We start from the raw sequence: 16,496 nt of genomic DNA, 5'->3' as shown, positions 1-16,496 counted from the left end.
GTCACAAACACAATAGATGAAAATCGTGTAATGTTCAATGCCGGCAACTTACTAGAACAGAAATGGCGGGCATTTCGAAAGTTGCATTGTTTATGGTACACCCTTTATTAGGTCGACATTAATGAATAGCTGACTTAAATACATTCATTTGTAAGATTAGATAGGCGTTGAGAAGAGCATGATTTAAATTGAGTATTATCAATTTAATTCCAGATTCTTAGTCAGGAAGAAATTGAGATGACGTTAAGGAATAGGAGGGCCCATTTAAACACTTTCCTTTTAATGTTTTTATTGCTATTGAATTCCTTTCATACAAATTTATAGCAGGAATCACAAAAGTGTCGTTTCTTGTAATATAAAATATTTTTATATGAAAAATATATAAATAAGCTGGGCATAAAAGGTAAAAGCAAAATATTTGTGAGCTGTTCAAATCTACCTCTCTCTCTCTCTCTTTCTATATATATATATATATATATATATATATATATATATATATATATATATATATATATATATATATATATATATATATATAAAGAAAAACGAGACTATAAATTTATAGAATGTCCTTGAACAATGAATATAATTAGAAGCACAAGGCCCCAACTTGGAACAGGAAAACGTCATACTACTTCTCCGCGAGGAATGAAAAGTTCATAACTAGTCAGATAGCCAATTCCAATCTTTATATTACCATAAATATTGATATTTGAATTCAATCAATTATGTGAAGATCCTTCAACACACACCAAATCCTCATGACTGCATTTCCTTATTGAGAACACATAAAACCTACAAGCCGAACACAGTCGATGAACTGAGCTCAAACCCACCGGCGTACCAAATTTGGTCCGTGACTGAATTCGGCCATCAGATTCAGAAATCTTTATTCCTTAGACAATAGGCTATTTGCCCACCAAATTTCTCAGATCCGGCCATTAGTTACTCAGAATTAAAGTGCCACATATACACACACCTGGTATGAAACTAATGCTCCTGGTAGGAGCTAATGAAATTGGTGTCAAACAAGTTATAATATAGCCATTAAACGGAAATATTCGTATGTCAAAATAAAAATCAAAATTATTCCCAATATATATAAAGTGGTATGCTGAGATATGCCTAAACTTCAACGAATGATTTTTGTAAGGGCAGGCAGCAGAAATGTCTTTATAAAAATGTGTATGTTACCGCAGCGTTCCAGTGATATACAGGGTAAACCAAAAGACATTATACACGCCGAAGAGTATGGAGTTAAGGTGAACAGACTATCAGTGAGCCTGAGAGACACACTGTTATGCTGGAAATGGTCATCAGCGTACCATAAACGTAATTAAGAAGGCAGGAGGAATAACGACAACGAGCACAAGATTATGCAACTTTGGGAATGACACAAGCCTTTCGAAAGGGGATTGGACTATGGTTCCTCTCTGGGCGTAGCATTGTTAGAGAAAATGTTCAAAACGATCACGATGAAAGCAGAGACAGACTCGAAAACGAGACCTCATTGACTCACACACACATTCAAAAACACCTGGTGTTTCTCGCATGTTGTTGCAGCCTTTCTCCAGATCGTGAACATCCTCGACAGACGACGAATAGATATGAAGTTTGAGATGTTTCCAAACGTAAAATTCCGTCACCGTCATGCTTTTCTCTACCATGGGTGTCCTGCCATCCAGTAAGCATATTCTCGAACACACTGTATATCTCTGGAACGGTGAGGTATCATGTAGGAGATATCAGGGAAGAGTTTCCAATATAAATTCATGTAGCATGGGATCAATACAAAAGATATTCGCACCAGAAATGAGTGTACTAATACTGAGCTATCATGTAAACATTCTTTCTTTAATTTTCTGTGCATAGCAGTTATTATTATGTCTCTAGGATAGAAATGCATATTGATATTGACTCCTTTTTTCTCTATCCTGAGCTGCTGAAGTTTGGACATACCTTAGCATACCAGAATGTATTTGCATTCTTTAATTTAATTTAAGTACACATATTTCAACAAACTTTGTGTTCAAACAGCATTATATGTAGTAAGGAGAACTCCCTGTAAGCTTGTGATTGTGTTTTATTAAATTGAAATTCTGTTTTTGTTACACAAATGTTTGATGTACTATTTTCAGATTGAAAACAGGTTGGTCTGTGAAAACTCAGCAGTTGCACACATTCAACCGGCAGGAATCATTAACTGATAAGGAACAAGAGGCTATCCTACAAGTCATCAAGAGAGCAGAAATGCTGGAGGTTACTGAACAGGAAAGGGTTGGGTGAGTATCTTGATAATTCTTTGAAGTTGGTTTATTTTAACCTGATCTTAATGGAGACAAAAATATAGCCAATGAATGAGAATTTTAGTTTCAATTTTGGCGCTTGTTTAACTTGGAAAAGGAGAACAGAACAAGGAATTAATATTGCTGGCACAAATAAATCCTGTGAACAACATATAAAGCACACCATCATTTGATTAGTATATTTCGTCTTTGCCAGAGAGCATAGTGCCTCAGTGATAAAATACAGGGTGGTACTTAAATGTGTCATAATATTTTGGAAACAGATTCCTCACACCAAAATAAGAAAGAAAGTTCATATAGACCTGTGCCCAAAAGTGGATATTTTCGGAGCTATAGGGTGCTGAAAACGTAAAATAATTGAACTTTAGAAGTTCATAGCTTCACTACTATGGGACCTATCGTAGTCGGGTCAAGACATCACTAAGAAACTGGTATGTGAACTGTCCAATTATCCATGTTTAAGAATGCTCCAGTGCATGCACACCAATTTTCAGAAAGGTAAGTAGAGAGTGATCAAGTACTCCCAAACAGCCTCTCTACAAAAAATGATTGTGCAAGTACTGAAGGTTCTGAAAGATGAATATTTGGATAGTTCACATACCAGTTCCTCAGTGATGTCTTGACCCAATTACGATAGGTACCATATATATATATACCTTCTAGCACGTCCCTCATGACACAGTTCCATCTTAGCCAAATATATATCAAAATTGATCCTGTCTTCAATATTTTACATAATCATTACTCTCTTTGTTTATCATCTTCTTTATGTTACATGACTACACTAAAACTAGAGCATTAAAACATTCGTTTTGGAATGTTTCCTTTCATTCATTTTAAGGCTAATCAAGCAGCATTTTCGCAGCTTTATTAGACTGTAGTTTAATAAAAAAAATTTTCTGAATGGATAAAAATAAAGACAGAGAAAAATGTTAAGCAATTCTAGCTTAATTTTAGGAATATTTTTGTAGGTCAATAAAATTTTGGATTTGCATATGGTACACATAAGTATTTCGGATCTACATTTACTTCTTATTTTGTGTGAATATAATTATGTAATATTTCGTTTTATTTACAATGACGTTTATGCTTTGCAAGATAAGAAAGATGAATGATAAACGTGCCACAACGTGATGTGTTCTTGTAATAGTACTATCTTGGAGGAAGGATAGTGTACTGAGAAAATAGGAAGGCACTACACAAGGAGATCTCGCTTGGAAGGACTATGAACTCACCTACTACATCGGATTCAAGTTCCAGCTTAGTTCGGGACCCACGTAAATAGTATCTATTATCCTTCATAACCTCCGTGTTGCATGGAGATGCATAGAAAAGTCCATTGATCAATCAGTGACTGATAAATACAAGTTAACAATGATGAAGCTGATTAAAATAATAATTGAAAATAAATAAAGATGAAAAGGATAATGAAATGAAGATGGTGAGGGGAACGTGAAATTCGAGAGAAAACACAAAGATACTGTTGTTCAAGAGACGAGACGAGAAATAATGTTATGTTATTGTCTCGTCTCGAAAATGTATTTGTCTAGTTTTGTAAAATGTCCTGATTTTGTTCTTAATTTCATCTAGAAGCGATCACAATCTTTAAGTGTAGCTAGACGTCCACGTACGGAATGATAAAACAACTTTTAAATCAAATCTGTACAGTCCTCGCTCTCGTTACATTCAACACCGCACAGCTGACGCTTATCCGATTCTCTATGAACCCTTCGACCAGACTCCATCTCTACCACGTTACGCATATTCACCGTTAAATCAACTTCTTGCTATCCATGAACATGATCAGGCCACCACTCACTATAACCAATGTCATTGTATATATTGCTGTCATCCATTCATTCATTGCACATAATTTCATGAATACGCTCCTTTGTTTTCTAAGGGGGCTCCAAGTGCCAAAACCTGCTCTGACTAGCCCCAGAGCATAAGATTTACACCATCGTGGCGACTAACATCATATATCCTTGTGTTCTGTTACCTGCACTTCATTTCATCATATATATTACACACCGTGCTCAGGTCACCCTCTGTATGCATAACCAGATAAATATATCAATATATAAATAAATCCTGATACCCATCTACCAATGAAACTACTCATAAATGAATGCTCATGGCCCTAGAAAAGGCAGTACCTTCTGCAGCCCTCCCATCTTCGGATGGGAATAAAATTGCATTTTAAAAAGAAGTTATTATTGAAGTATATTGTGCAATTACTTGCGCATCTGTAAATGTATACAAATGAACTTCACTGTATTCGTACAATCCCTTTATCAATTCATAGTTTCTATACTGTGAATTATGTAACAATAAAACAGTGGTTTGAGATCTAAGATTTGAATGAATCGGTGTTGACCAGAAGGCAACGCGAGCAGACACCTGTATTTCTTTGATGTCTCGTTTGAGGAAGGAGTCACTTCTGGATAGGGTTTTGACATGTGATGGGAAACGGGTCCTGTATGAAGCTCCACGGTGCCGTTATCATTGGTTGACATCCCATGAACCGGCTCCAAAACAGCCGAAACCAGCACTGCACCAGAGGAAGGTCCTCCTGTGTGTTTGGTGGACTGCACCCTCAAACGGGAACTACTACCAGCTAGTCAGAGCATGAATGCAACTGTGCATTGTCAGCAGTTGAACCGTGTTCAAGAAAAACTCTAAACTCTGGAGCCAGCACTTCTGAATCACAAAAGGGTCCTCCTGTTACAGGACAACGCTAAGCCTCACATGGATACGATGATCCGGGACACCATTCTACGCCTTGTATGGAAAACACTATTGTATCCACCATGATCCTCGGACACTGCACCGTCCGATTATCACGTGTTGCATTCTTTGGACAATCACCAGTTCAAATCCCTAGTAGACATGCACAATGCACTTGATACCTTCTTCGCTTCATGGCCCACGAATCTCTACTGCGATGGAATCTATGACTTTCCAGAAAGTTGGCAGAAGGTCGTCGATGCTGGTGGGGACTATTTTTGATCTTCCAGGTACGTCTTAATTGACATATCGCTGTTCGAATGTGGTGGTGAAAAAGCTACAAAACTTTCTTGGTTACCTTTATGTCATTTCGAAATACCTAGTTCTTCTCTAGAAACAGAGTTACTGTTATATAATTATAGAGTTGAGTCGTTGCTTGTAGAAACTCGTTTGTGTCTTGTGATTCTATTAGTTACTTGTTCTAAAGAAAGGTCTTTCTCTAAACATAGCGTAAATAAACTTGTAGTTCATCTTTGTCTGATGTAGTATGCAATGCGCATTAATAAACAGTTTTGTTTTCAACACCAAAGGTTGTGTTGCAAATGAAAACCAAACAAAACTATTGGAGAAACATTTTCCTCTGATGTTTGTTTTACGACGTGACACAAACTCGTCTTTACCCCCTTTTGCTTTTTTGGTTACATTTTTTCTCCATCTGCTGTGAGTGCTACCTAAGTGTTTACATAAAAGCTGTTGCATTTGTCTCTTCGTATAAGGCTTTGAAAAAAGAAACTAGTGGGCAACAACACTTTTTCACGTTCATAGCACTACAAGACTAAATGTAGAAGTGATATTTTGAGTGCTCATAGGAAAATGATATAGTTATCGCTCATAGTGCAGGATTCAGTGACGACAGAGTGAGCACATGGGGCAATTAGAAACTTATTTAAATTTCGAACTCTGGCCTAGAAAGCCGTAAATGACTGTGATAGAAGCATAGAAGGATAAAAGCACTGATCGCATATCACCCAACTACTATTATTATGAATAATAATAAAACGTCAAGTAGGCTGTGGACAGTAATGCTAGAAAGTAAAACCCATATCATACAGGATGTTTCGGGAGGGAACCAACAAACTTCGCACACCTGTTTCTCATATAAAACAAAATAAAATTGTATTTTGCTCTTTGTTAAGAAGTGACTAGTTTCGAAGATATAGGTAGTTAAGTGATAGTGACACCAGATTGGCTACACTGTGACCATTAACAAACTCAAGCAATCCTTACACCGAAACCAGAAAAATGTGTGTATTTATCCAAGCAAAGTGCAAATTAAACTTTTCTCTTGTTTCGATGTAAGGAACACGTTGACTGAGCTTGTTTGTTGATGGTCACAGTGTAGTAAATTTGCCGTTATGATCCCTAAATGGCATAAAACTGTCTGTATCTCCGAAACTAGGCACTTCTTAACAAAGTGCAAAGTACAATTTTCTCTTGTTTCTATGTAAGGAACACACTGACTGAATTTGTTTATGGTTACAGTGTAGCAAATTGGCAGTATGATCTCTAAATTTCCTAAAACTGTCTGTATCTCCGAAATTGGCATTTCTCAACAAAGTACAAAATAAACTTTTCTCTTATTTCTATGTAAGGAGCTCATTGACTGAGTTTCTGGCGTTAGTATCAGCAAACTGCCTTCGGCTACCAGTATCTCCAAAACTAAGCACTTCTCGGCGAAGTACAAAATAAATTTTCCTCTTGCTTTGATGTGAGGAACATGTGTGCGAAATTTATCGGTTTCCTCCCAGAACACTGTATAATATACTAGCAAATTCTCCCACGTATTGTTGTGGACAATACTATTTGGCGCTTCTCCTGCACCTTTCATGTAGAATTCCTTTACACTCGAAGATTAGTATAAAATTTTAACCATTGCACTCCCTTTTCTTGCCTTCTAGATCAAGTATCAAAAACGATTGAGTATGTGATTAATTATTTTTAACTGGAAAGTCTAAATAACAAATTTCATTTGCAGATTCCAATATATCTACATAATTACACCTATTTTTTCTTCCCGTCTAACACAAATATTAAAAAAAAATTGTTGAAACGAGTGTTTTAATTATTTTAAATGAAAAATTGAAATTCCAAATTTCATGCCTGTAACTTTAAGGTATTCTGAAATAAGGATATCTTATTATAACATTATTACAAGTCCCATTTCGCTCTATAATGCGCCCTAAAGAATCCGGTCAGTTAAAAAAAAAAAATTAAACCAGCCTTCATCAATCGGGCGCTTTGGGTGCGGGTCATCTGAAGATTGTTGTGTACGATATCTCAGCTCAATCCCCCAACAACCCTTACCTTTTATTGATTCAAACAGTGTCAAAATCCACCAACCTTCGATTGAGTATAACGTGCAATTAATTAAATTGGCTGAAATAAATTAACACATACATACATACATATAATCTCAGAAATAATCACTCAAGATTCTTCTTTTATAAATTTATTGAACTCCAAAAAAGGATAACAAGAAATAATTCGTTGTAAAGAATAACAAGTATAAAAATTTAATGTCGTATCTGTATGCGACCCGAACCTTCAAAATTTCAAACTTTAAATATCTTCTCTTTTTAATTACTTTCAAATATATCGAACATTCTATAGTTTCAAAGCTATCTAAGGACACAATATTTATGCAACTTCCAATTGTTACTGATTCAAGAAATCTGGGGGGTACCTCCACCTAACCTTAATCTTTAATCAATTTTCTACTTTTCTTTCTTTATCTTTTAAAATTTAAACTAGATTAAATTGATGTCATTTATAATTCAAAAGTTACAAGTGGTCACGCCACGTACTCATACCAATATAACACTGGGATTGATCGCGTCAAGTTCCAGCATTAATTTCATTTTTAAACATTCTCATGCAAATATTTTTATAATAAAAGTCGTCCTGACGATTCTCTTCCAAATCCAGAATTCAGTGGCGGCTTTTGTTACAGCTCTCTTTTACGTCAAATTTCCAAAACTCTTTTCATAATGGTATCCTCAAATTAGAAATCCTATTTACTATCTAACAAGTTTCTAGCTTGAGCAGTTTGACCTGGAACGTTGATCAGTCAGTCAGAACTACTTCTTTTCTGTATATACAAATAGATATTATGGAGTGTGGTTTACATTGCACTTTGATTTTTTTTTCTCTCTCTTAATCAATCTCACGGCAATGTTTTTGGAGATGTGAGAATTTTATATAGCATAACAATAGAATTAACTGAATCATTGACAGATCGAATTTCACTTCCAACTTTACAATCTTCAATCCACTACCTGCAAACATGAGTTTTGCATTAATGCCGTCCATTGATATTGAAGATATTGTAAGATAAATTTCCAGCTATCATACATAAAAAACTAACTTTATTTAAAGTATGGTTAAGTATTTTTCTTTTTAATAAACAATAAAATACAAGAAATGTATCTGTCACAAATAAACTGATTCCAATATTCATTTAATTTTTCTCACACTTTGGTTCTCACACTAAATTCAGTAGGATTGCCTACTAGACAAAGTTGAGACTGTCCTGTCTCGAAAATGTGTCACGAAAGTGATGTATCGTCTCGGAAATTGTATCCGTTTCTATTGGATGAGCTGTAGCTCATCTCGTCTAGCGAACAACCCCTATATTCTACTTAAATATACGGATTTCAGCAAATTGTCTTCATGTTTGAGGCCACTATTTTAAAATCAAAAGTACATTTAAGCATTTACACGTGTTCACATTTAAATCATATGTATACAAAGCTGAATTGAAAAACAATTTCAGTCTTTTTATTAGTAATTTATTTAAAAGTGAAGTAAACCAAGAACAGGAATGGCGAAATAAGCACTTAGGAAGACGACAAATATTTTTTTGAGTCTGGGAATAAAGGGTAAGAAAAAAAGAGTCATAAAATGTTTTTTATGGAGTATTGAACTTTATAGGGTAGAAAGTGGACACTACGCAAAACGGACGAAAAGGTTTGGGATGTTTGAAAATGTGAATATGGAGGAGGATTGAGAAATATACCTGGATTAAAAGGAAAACAATGTGGGAAGTGTTAGGAATAGTAGTGGAGAAAAATAACAACATTAGACAGAGAAAGACATTGGCTGAGAAGGAACTGTATCATGATTGGTGCACGTGTCGGACGTTTCATCTAACCAATTATCTGACACTTTTATGACACACAAATGATAAGATTTGTGTCGCCCATTTTAGGTGATAAAAGGATCCTCGTTTAGCCTAATCCAGGTTACGCGAAACGAGAATTAGGTAGATAATAAAAAAAATTGTGGAGATTCAACTAGAAGAAAATTACAAGAGAAAATTCTCTATTATAGAAAGAATTAAGAAGTGCAAAATGTATATATTATTAATATTGATATTATATTAACCGGAAGTCAGTATTTTCAAAGAATTAGGATTACCAAAACTGCTTTGTGTATTTACCATGTCTATATATATACGTGTGTGTGTGTGTGTCCGTCTGAGAGACAAAAAGATTACTATTATGCACGTAAGATTCACTATTATATATGCCAGTTAAATTTGATTGTAACATGCATGTGTTTAACAATCATTAGCATAAGATTATCCTTCACTACTATCATTAAAATTTGTTCAATTTTTACATCATCTCCGAGACGTAGCAATCTTAATCAGAGACTTATGGTATGGACGTTCCCGATAACATGTAAAACGAGTGGTATTTCAACTCAAAAGTTGTAATTACACGAATGAAAATAAAAACTAATTGACTAAGTGCTTCGAGAAAATTCAAAATGTAATACATTGATACGACAAAAGCATAAGTGAAGCAGAGGCGTAGAAAAAAAACTACTGTGGTATGGAAAATACTTGTGTATCTTGAGCTTCTTTCAGATTTGTTCTGGCACCTTTGACTTTAATGTTCTTCAGAACATTTTGCAATAAAAAAGATACAAATGCTGAAAGTAGTGAAAGAGCTTCTAAGTCATTTGCTACATTAAAATTTCTGAGATTCGAGCAAATAGTGAGAAATAGTCCACTATCATGTAAAATTTACTTGCTTTTGCTACAAAAAAAAATGCCTTTACAATAGATCTATAATGAAACATGATACTAAAAAGTCAAGTGACTAAATAATTACCAAATAACAGATACGTTTGAATCAATTGAAATACTTTGTACCATTTTAAATCAATTGAAAATGTAATCAAATCATTATCTGTGATTGGTCGAATGCCGTAGTATTCAGAAATTGAATGTAGCAAATTACTTTAAAGCTTGTCCATGATATTTGAAGACAATGTCTAGAGATATATTTTACGTTTTCTTTTATACAATTTTATTTCCTTAACAGTTTTCTAATATCTATTTGATAACGGTTACTCGGAATTGAAATATATTTTTCTTCTTTCTTCATTAGTAATACATTGAGATATTTAGATTGTAAAATTATCTAAAGAATAATTTGCCAGCGGAGGGATTTGTTACAAATCACTCATTTCGATCACAGTTGCCCATTATAATGAGCAAATGTATGGATTTTTTTTTGGGTCAGATCTGGCTCATAATGTTTACAAATTTCAATGTGAATTAAAATTACATATAATCACAATAGGATCCCTTATAATGCAGTAATTTAAAAAAACATTGAAACTGGAATTAAATTCTGTGAAAAATTAGAAAAATCTACAATAAAATAACTTCTGCATCCGCATAAGAACGAAACAAACAGAAATGTGAAATCCAAATGATATTTGTGTTTATACTCAGCACACAAACTGTTTCAAACTTAGCAGTACCATTTGACAATATCAGATATTTGGAAACAAACTAGAAATTTCCTCCTAGTTTTATTTCCGCATTTTTTAAATAGTTCGCCATTTTAGGCGAAATGAGGATTAGACCAAACGAGGGTCATTTTTGCGCCTAAAATGGCGGACACAAATCTTAACATGTATCTGTCATAAAAGTGTCAGATAGTTGAATAGGCGAAACGAGGATTAGGCCAAACGATGCAAGATCATGGGTGCAATAGAAAAGAGTAAGAGAGAAAGAGGCTGCAATTGATAGATGGTATGAATTTAAGACGAAGAGCTATTCGAAATGGAGAGGCTAATTGAGGATCGTGAGGAACATCTCAGTGAGAGGGAAGTGCCCTGCCAATAATGATGGCAAAATACCTATGATGATGATGATGATGATGATGATGGATAGTACTTTCTCCTAACCACTATTAACATTAATTGTCTTTCAGTGGTACCAGAACCGGTGTGGAAAATGAATTCCTCCTCCTTACTATTTTATGGAGAACAATGTATGTCTATTTTCGTACCTAGAAAACAAAATTAAGTATGTAAAAGTTATGTGAAATGAAGTGAATATTATATTTATCAGCACTGGGTGAAATCTGTCCTCGTACTCAAAACTTTGCTCCGGTGTGTGTACCTGCTGGCATTTTTTGTTTAAAAAATTAACGCTTATACCTAAAAATAGTGTGTAAATAAACAAAAAAGGCGAGAAGGGAAGCTCTTTGAACGCTCTGACAGTACACGCAACATGTAACACGATGTTTCCACCAACCACACTGGTCCATTGTCCTAACCCAAGCGCATGCGTCAGACGCTAACAACCTGATGAACCATCGTCCCGTGCGAACTCAATTTACACAATCTCATAACAACCGGAAACATGCAGAGTAATGGGGTTGCCGGGAATTTTGACCACAAAACAATTCCATTGCACAAAGGCAGGTCAGCTAGTTCAATCTTCGCTTTATGAATCATTGATTTCAGGGGAATTTTCTACCGCTTTATTACCATGATTACTGTTTGTGTTGTGCGTTGTACCTGTGACAAAAACATTTTCACTAAACGCTAAAGCTAAAATGAATCGGTTATAATCCTACGTTATTATGAACATATTAAATTGAATGAGACATTATTGGGGGCGGGGGAATTGACAATTTAAAGGGAAATATCAGTGGTGGTTACAGAGCCTAAAAACTAATTATTCAGCATCGTGATTATTTTTTGTGGATATTCTAATGGAAAAGAATAAAGTGGCATAGTGCGTTAGTTTTATTACCACATATTAGCTTTTCTAACAAAATAAAAAATATACGATAAAAGTAATCTTTTTTTTTCAAATAAATTGAATGTTATATAAGAGATATTCAAAGTAAAAGCAAAAATGTCTTTTGGAAAAGAAGTATGTAGATTAAATGCGGCTTGATCTCCAGAGATTTCACAATTTAGTATTGACAAACAGAGTTCTGACTCCATGCAAGTTAAATTCGAACAAACATTAAGGTAATGTTCCAATCAGTGATATAGTTGTATTCATTAGTAGAGTTCCGTCGTGATTATAATGTATATGTATGCACCTTGCCCTTGGGAGATCCGAGTTTGATTCCTGATGACAGCTTATATCGTTCGGATCCCACGTTGAGCTGTACGTCAACGTCTCATGTAGCCTCGGTTCTGAAAAGGTCATTAAACATTAAAACCAACAAAGCAACCAATTGTGTCAGAGTATTTTTAAGAGTAGCCAGTCATCGGAAATTTTTGGTAATCAGCCATCAAATTATGCCTTGTGCCAAAAGAGATGCTTTAAATGTCAGTTAGCAAACAGTGATGAACATGACCACAATTGTTAATTGCATGGTTGCAGTATAGTATTCCGTTTAAATGAGACGTGGACCTACAGTTTAAGGTGAAATCCGAACACCCTAATGCCTCAAATTTCAAGACTATCTCACCCAGGGATCAAACCCAGGTCTCCTATACTAAATGCGCACGTGTTAGCCACTAAACCAGTGGGAAGAGAATGGCCACAATGGTTCATATATTGAGTATCAATACGAGTTGTGAGTCTTTAATATTAAAGCAAAATATAATGTTTAATGTACTTTATCTCAAGTCTACAACTAGAATTTGTGGAAGGAAAATATTATAAAGCTTCTTAACAAACGTTTAAGGAAGATTACTAAATGCTTTTGATGGAGTTATATATATATATATATACAGGGCCGGCCTTAAGCCGATTGGACCTATTGCTCCTAACCGGGTCCCGTGCTAGTGCCGTCTACTTACTCTCCAGTCGAATCTACTGTCAAGTTCCATTTTAACAGCATATTATAATATAGGCCCGAGAGCAAACAAGTGTGTTGTAGTCCCCTATGACTAAATTTTGCTCCTAATACATGTAATTAATACATGCCATTCTGTTCGCGGGGTCCCTAGCAAAGTGGCTATGGTACCATTAAGATGTCAGTGCTACTCTCGGCTGTCAAGTATACACAACAACATATTGCAATAGAGGTACATCTATGGACTCCACAAGGGAAGGTATGGCCTCTCCCTAACAAGTAAATGAATAGTTTGTATTAAGTTTCCGGCCATAAGCAAACATTTTCTGATTTTAATGCTGCAGTAATTTCTTTATTTTTTTTTTACGTTTACAACTTCTGATGTAAACTATATATTATGTCCAGGGAGTATTCTGCACACCCCAACACCCCTAACACTCCACCAAATTTCCTTACATATAACCCTGGGCATAAAAATATTGTTTTCTTTGAGTTTGTGTAAAAATGTATATCATTATTCTTGGTGCACACCCTCTATTATTTTGAACATCCCACTAACTAATAGTTCCTAGCGTTCTTACTGATTATGCCATGTGATACTGCCATGAATACTGAGATGGCATCAAATAAATCGGCCTCAGTGCGACTTCTTTGCATATCCTTTCTCTTATTGTAGCTATATTAAAAATACAAAACAGAAAACAAACTTTGCCCTCTCCTACAGAAAATCCCGTGGATGTATTAAAAAAAAAAGTCAGGAAAATCGAATGTATATTAGTGCGTACTGAATAGGTGGCTGCTTATGAAGGTTTGTGTTCTAACTCGAATAATCCAATGGAAAATATGTCATCCATCTTCCATCAGTTCCTTAAGCTTTGTGATCGTATCATCACCATTTCATTTTGTCTGCAATCGATAACGATTTCAAGCTGATTATATCTATCATAAGTAGCTACCTACGATGTTGCCACTAGGGTACATTAGATTTTCGTGATTTGAATTATTTTCAAAAGATACAACTGTTAAGAAATCTTTGAACGAACGAATTCATATCAATGTGCATTTTATTATGTCTTACAACTATAAACTTATGAAAAGATAGACTTCACCATTGTATTTTTCGTAAAATTCTAGCCCAATTTGATTTATTACACGACTCCCTTCCTGTTTAAAACAGTCGAGCGATACAATATGGCGACCACGACAAGCACACCATCAAATAAATGTCTACTTCCTCCCGATGTCGGTTAATGTGTTTTTGTTTTTCATTCCTTTTTCCAAACTTGAAACACATTGTTGTGGCTTATTCAGATCAATCAGGTTTATGACCACTGCGGGCGTCTTTATGGACGGAGCACTTCAAACTTTTGCTTACGCTCGTTTCTTAATAATCCATACTTCTCTGCCAAGTTTGGTCAAGAAACTAGATTTCGACATCGGTACGTTTACTTGTAAGAGAAGAAAACTATGAAATACTGGTACAGAACCTTCTTGAAAAATTGCGAGGTACAAGGGTGAAATGTATTTTAAAATTCATTCATTGTCTGCATTTCCATTTGAGTTATTTCTCTGAAAAATTAGCTGCTATAAGCAATGAACAGGGTGAGCGTTTTCACCAGAACATTTTGCAGATGGGAAAACGTTATAAAAGGAAATAGGACCCGTCCATAATGAGAAATTAGTTTCTCCTGAAAGAGAACTCCACAACATAGAAACGGGAAAATATTTCGAAACTGTTTTTGCTGTTACTCATTCTTCTTAATCAAGCTTATATGTGAACATGTAGGGTGTTCCGGGGATAAGCTGACAAACTTATCATATGTGTTCAAGATCTCCATACAAGAAAAATGTTTGGTCATTTCTCTTACCCTTTTATTATTACTATCTCCGTAATTAAGCGTTTTCTATCAAAGTTGCAGATTTTCTTCTTCTTGTATTGAGGTTCTGAACATACGTATATGCTAAGTTTGTCGGCTTTTCCCTGAACACCCTGTATATGAATACTTAATAACAATGTACACATTAGTTCAGTCTCGTCGTCCAAGTTTAACAAAATCTTGTAAAACCTTTGCGATGGGGGGGGCGGCTTTCTTCATAAAGCTGTCAGCTTCATTTACGTATGGTAATGGGGCCCCAGGGTGGGGACCTATTCTGTTTCTTCACGGTGTTGCAATAACTTGTCAAACAATTAACAGAGGGCGCCAACAAGACTATAAAAATCAGTCTCATTTCGGCATTCATGATACCCCAATACTCATTTAGACAACATGATGCTGGGGCCCCATTCTTCATATATTCTTACTAGGGCCCCTAGGACTTACAAAAGGCTCCAAACAGGAGTTTAGAGTACTGTTACTTTCTTCCTAATAATGGGACTCCAAAACTACATTCAATGCTGGGGGCCACCGAACTCGAACAAACTACAACGAGTAACTATGCTCCAACACAGCAGACATGTTTTATCTTACTTTCCATATTATTCAATATTATATACCTAGTATCTACGTATATGTGTATAAGAAAGAGAGAGCCCCGGCAGAGATCCCTGCTTTCCTGCACTGGCCAGTCCGAACCTGCATAAGTTTGTATGTGTTTTTGCAATGTTTAGCATTACATACATGCAAGGGGCCCATCATCGGGGGCAAGGTGGCGCGCTCCCCCCCCCTAAGAGGAAATTGTACTTGGGAATATCGAAAACCCAATAGAATTTTTACATTGGTTACAGCAAAATTTAAAACTATATTTGAAACGTCGCTTATACTTGCTACCCCTTGGAAACCACAACATGGGCGCCCTTGCATACATGCATTTCTTTCATTAAAACTTAGAATTTATCTTCTTAAACACCTTTTATTTTATATCTCAAATTACATTTACTCCTGTCAGCAGTTAATCATCATCATTATCATAACAGAAAGCCTAACATGAAGACGATACGAAAAAACTGACTGCATTTTCGTTTCCAGGACGTTTAATTTAGTTAGGATTGCATTGTTTTCTCTCTGCACATTTTTGAAAGTTGAAATTTGAGATATGTGTTATCAGTACTACAAAGTTTATTATTGTAACTATATGTAAAAATAAATACAGTGAAACCTCTACTAACGGACACCTCTATAAAGCGGACACCTCCCATAACGGACATATTTTGTAATCCCCAAACACTGTAATAGAAAAAAATATATTGGCAAACCTCTCGAAAGCGGACACTCTCTAGTACGGACACGGACATTCTTTCTTGTCTTTTATAGGTATTATTTACCTCCGTATTACGGACACTTTCTCTAGGAACAAGTTGGAAAGTGCAGTAAAAATACACTTTTAGTAATTCATACGTATG

General features: G+C 35.3%; 1 protein-coding gene across 2 annotated transcripts in view; it reads left to right on the top strand.

The window, feature by feature from the left end:
* Positions 1-16,496, top strand: part of Rph (Rabphilin) — a 689,315-nt gene that overhangs the window by 419,445 nt on the left and 253,374 nt on the right. For both annotated transcript variants that reach the window (XM_081768658.1, XM_081768656.1), the window contains exon 3: positions 2,139-2,282. In XM_081768658.1, coding sequence (XP_081624784.1) covers positions 2,139-2,282 — 144 coding nt within the window. The remainder of the gene's footprint in view (positions 1-2,138; positions 2,283-16,496) is intronic.

Source organism: Thermobia domestica, chromosome 8 (genome assembly GCF_964235325.1).
Source record: "Thermobia domestica chromosome 8, izTheDome1.hap1.1, whole genome shotgun sequence".
In the NCBI taxonomy this organism is placed as follows: domain Eukaryota; kingdom Metazoa; phylum Arthropoda; class Insecta; order Zygentoma; family Lepismatidae; genus Thermobia; species Thermobia domestica.
The sequence above is the reverse complement of the archived record's forward strand: the minus strand, read 5'-3'. Positions and strand labels throughout refer to the sequence as shown.